At 48.1% G+C, this 2,976-nt stretch overlaps 1 protein-coding gene across 1 annotated transcript; it reads right to left on the bottom strand.

Moving 5' to 3' along the window:
• Positions 1–762: 762 nt before the first annotated feature.
• LOC104487820 (cytochrome c oxidase subunit 7B, mitochondrial-like) lies at positions 763–2,963 on the bottom strand. The gene is made up of 3 exons (XM_010145979.1): positions 2,927–2,963; positions 1,410–1,534; positions 763–837 (listed from the first exon to the last, which is right to left on the bottom strand). Exons 1-3 carry the CDS (start codon positions 2,961–2,963, stop codon positions 763–765), a joined length of 237 nt encoding a protein of 78 aa, XP_010144281.1.
• Between the last annotated feature and the right edge of the window lie 13 nt (positions 2,964–2,976).

The following is a 2,976-nucleotide window of genomic DNA, read 5'->3' as shown; positions in this document are numbered from 1 at the left end:
CTGGGCTGCAAACCCATGTTGCCAGCTCACATCCAGCTAAAAAGTATCAGTCTGGTTATTAACATCTCCGAGAAGAGCAAAAGCAGCCATCTCATACATCTCTGCTGTAGCAAAAAGCAGGATATTTGTGTTTTTCAGGGTTTAAACTGACTCTGCATTTACAGAGTCTGCATGTAACTGAGATCTGTCTTCTAAGGAATTCTGATTACACAAGAATTCCTTAGGAAGTGCCGTTCCTCTCAGCACCAGTGAACAGCAGTGCCCGGATACTGCCTGCTGTGCGGAGTGTCCCCGACTCAAAAATGAATTTAAGTCCTTCACAACTCGCACTAGCCTCAGAGAGAAGCCACTTATTTGTAGGGGAATCGAGACATAAAAATCCTTCTGTGGAGAAAAACGGGATCTCGGCTGCGTCCCCAGATGTGCGGTGAAGTCAGGGGTAGAGCAGTGTGCAGGCTGCAGCGGGAGCACAGTAAGGTCCCCCAAGGCACACGCACACCTGGCGGAACGGGCAGCTACGGGGCGCTGGCTGCGCACTATCCACCCTCACAGGAACAACCGGGGCCACCTCAAACATCATTTCATTGTCTTCAGTTTTCACACTTCAGCAGACATGGAGCGTAAAGGAATCCTAGAAAGGCCAGACAGGTTTCTCGGTACATTTATTAGACCAGGAAAGCCACTGGGTAATCAGGGAACAAATGCCATCACATCCTAATTTCTCAGTGAAAGTTTAGAGCAGTTTGTCACAAGCAAAGGCTCTCACTCCCTCCATTCTTTTGGGGTGATTCTGCCAACAGGCGACAAGCCCCACTCCATTCCTAGCTGTGTAAACACCTGCAGGAGGATAAAACCCAAGAGTATTAGTGCTGACATCCGAGAATCCTGCCGACAGCGGGCTTTGCTCGTTTCCAGGTCAGACTTCTTGCATCGGAACGTGCGCCCTCCCTCACCTTCTGATAAAGCAATGCCTCGATACCCGGAATATGTTAATATTGATTATTTGTACTGAGTAATATTTAAATACATCCAATTTTTGGATGCCAGTAGCATATCCAGCTTTAGCACAGAGAATCTGGACTGTCAAATCCCATCACCATACTGTTACCTTCATCGGTACGTTTTTCTGCTAAAAGCTCTACCTGTACAGCTTAGGAATCCCAAGTGAAGTGGAGAACACTTGTTAAAAGACACGTTAAGATCATGCCAGAGTCTGACACAGACATTTCCGTAACAACTCAAACTATGAACTAACGCAACTTTATCTCTATCACGTTACTATTCACTTATACAAAAAGCTCCTCAGTTCTGAGCACAGAAGTTACTTCAAAGAAGCCTTTGTGGAACCCGGCAGCGAGTGAGTTTACAGCTACAGTCACAGGAGAGCGGTGGAAAGAAGGACCACTTACGTATGCCCAGACAGAAGTGAACACGGCGGCTCCACCAAGGAGAACCAGGTTCCCGTATTTATCATGGAAGTCAGGCTCATGTTTGCGGTGAGCTTGTCGTACTGCAGCACGCTGAACGCTACGAGCTAATGGTAGGTCAAGAGAATCAGAAGTGCAGAAATCAACTAAAATAAATGTTCAAACCACTCACAATGCTCATCTCCCACCAACAGGGACAACTCTTTTAGCAAGCGCTAGAAGACTTCAAGAAAAGCTGGAAAAACACCTTAATCCATTGGACTTAGAGCTTGGGAGTGATTCCAAACACAGGATATACAGAAAGCCTCGCATTCTGCTCCAGCGCTCCCGGGATTGCTCCAAAAACTTGTTCCTGCAGTGTAATTCCAGTAAGAAAATCCTCTAACTTAGGTGTTTCATTAATATGTTTTCTTTCAGCCCTCAGTGTGAAAATTCAAGGCCACGTTTACGTATTGCTGTTTCTGTGCTAAAATATTTGGTTTGGTCCTTTAAAGTTTCAGATTTCTGTATGTAAATATATTTATTATCAGGATGTGCACCAAATGCAAGCATTTTCAGGATGGAGCTCACCAAATTAAGGGATCGAAGACGGTGGGTATGGGCAACACCTTTCTCATTCCTTCAAGATTTCTGAAGGCAGGGGAGGGAGGTGAAGAATGAAGTGAACTAACTGCAGGCCTTCACGTGAGGTAAATAACAGTGAACAAAATACAGGAGGGTATCTTCTGGAGACAGGAACGCGTGACTTGTGTTATAAACCTACACTGTAATAGGCACCATTAGAAAGGAAAGGGTGAAGAATCAAACCATCACCTCCAAACCCCAGGGGTTGTTTAGTAGCTGTGTACAAAGCGTTTGGTGGGGCAGTGATCTGTGCTCAAACACTACAAATGTAACCTTCTAGTTTCAGGTTAATGGTTCACATTTACCCAAACACGACTAGAGAAGAAGATGGAAACACCCATAACGCTACTACACCCCTAGCACGCACTGGGGGCTGCACGATGGTAGTTTTTAAACAGAAAAAAAGCAGCTTGAACATCCCCCAAGGGAGACTCTGCTAAAAGTGCAGGCACCTCGCACTAAGCCGTCGTGAACCGGCCCGGGTTAAGCCCTGGGGGTCTGTTAACGAAGAGGAAACTGCACCCCAAAGGCTGCTCACGCCCACTCCTTCTCTCCCCACCGCAGGCTACAAGGCCTGAACGTGCCTTTAGTTACTAGCAAGGAGAAAAAGCACCGAGGAAGGGGACCCAAGGTCAGCTCAAGTAAAAGCAACTAGGAGATAGAAGAGTCTAAAAGAAAAAAAGAAGAAAAAAGGCAGCAGATGGAAGAACGACGAGGGCGGCCCGCAGCCGGCCCGCTGCCCTCACGACCCTGCCCGGGGCCACCCCTCACAGGGAAGGCAGGAAACCGCGGGGACCGCCCGTGAGGGACCAGTCTGTCCCCGAGAAACCCCCCCTCAGCACTTCCATCCTCCAGACAGCCCCCGCCCCGCTTACCGGTGAGGCTCAGCGCAGCCCTGGCCACCGGGAACATGCTGACGAGCGGA

Source organism: Buceros rhinoceros, unplaced genomic scaffold (genome assembly GCF_000710305.1).
Source record: "Buceros rhinoceros silvestris isolate BGI_N320 unplaced genomic scaffold, ASM71030v1 scaffold43081, whole genome shotgun sequence".
NCBI lineage: Eukaryota > Metazoa > Chordata > Aves > Bucerotiformes > Bucerotidae > Buceros > Buceros rhinoceros.
This window is presented reverse-complemented; position numbering and strand designations above follow the sequence as displayed.

Bases quoted from the DNA above. Each gene is read 5' to 3' on its own strand.
- LOC104487820 (XM_010145979.1), bottom strand. From the start codon at position 2,963: ATGTTCCCGGTGGCCAGGGCTGCGCTGAGCCTCACCG. The intron at 1,535-2,926 runs GTAAGCGGGGCG...ACCTACCATTAG, and splicing joins GGCTGCGCTGAGCCTCACCG to CTCGTAGCGTTCAGCGTGCT. The intron at 838-1,409 runs GTAAGTGGTCCT...ATCCTCCTGCAG, and splicing joins TCACTTCTGTCTGGGCATAC to GTGTTTACACAGCTAGGAAT.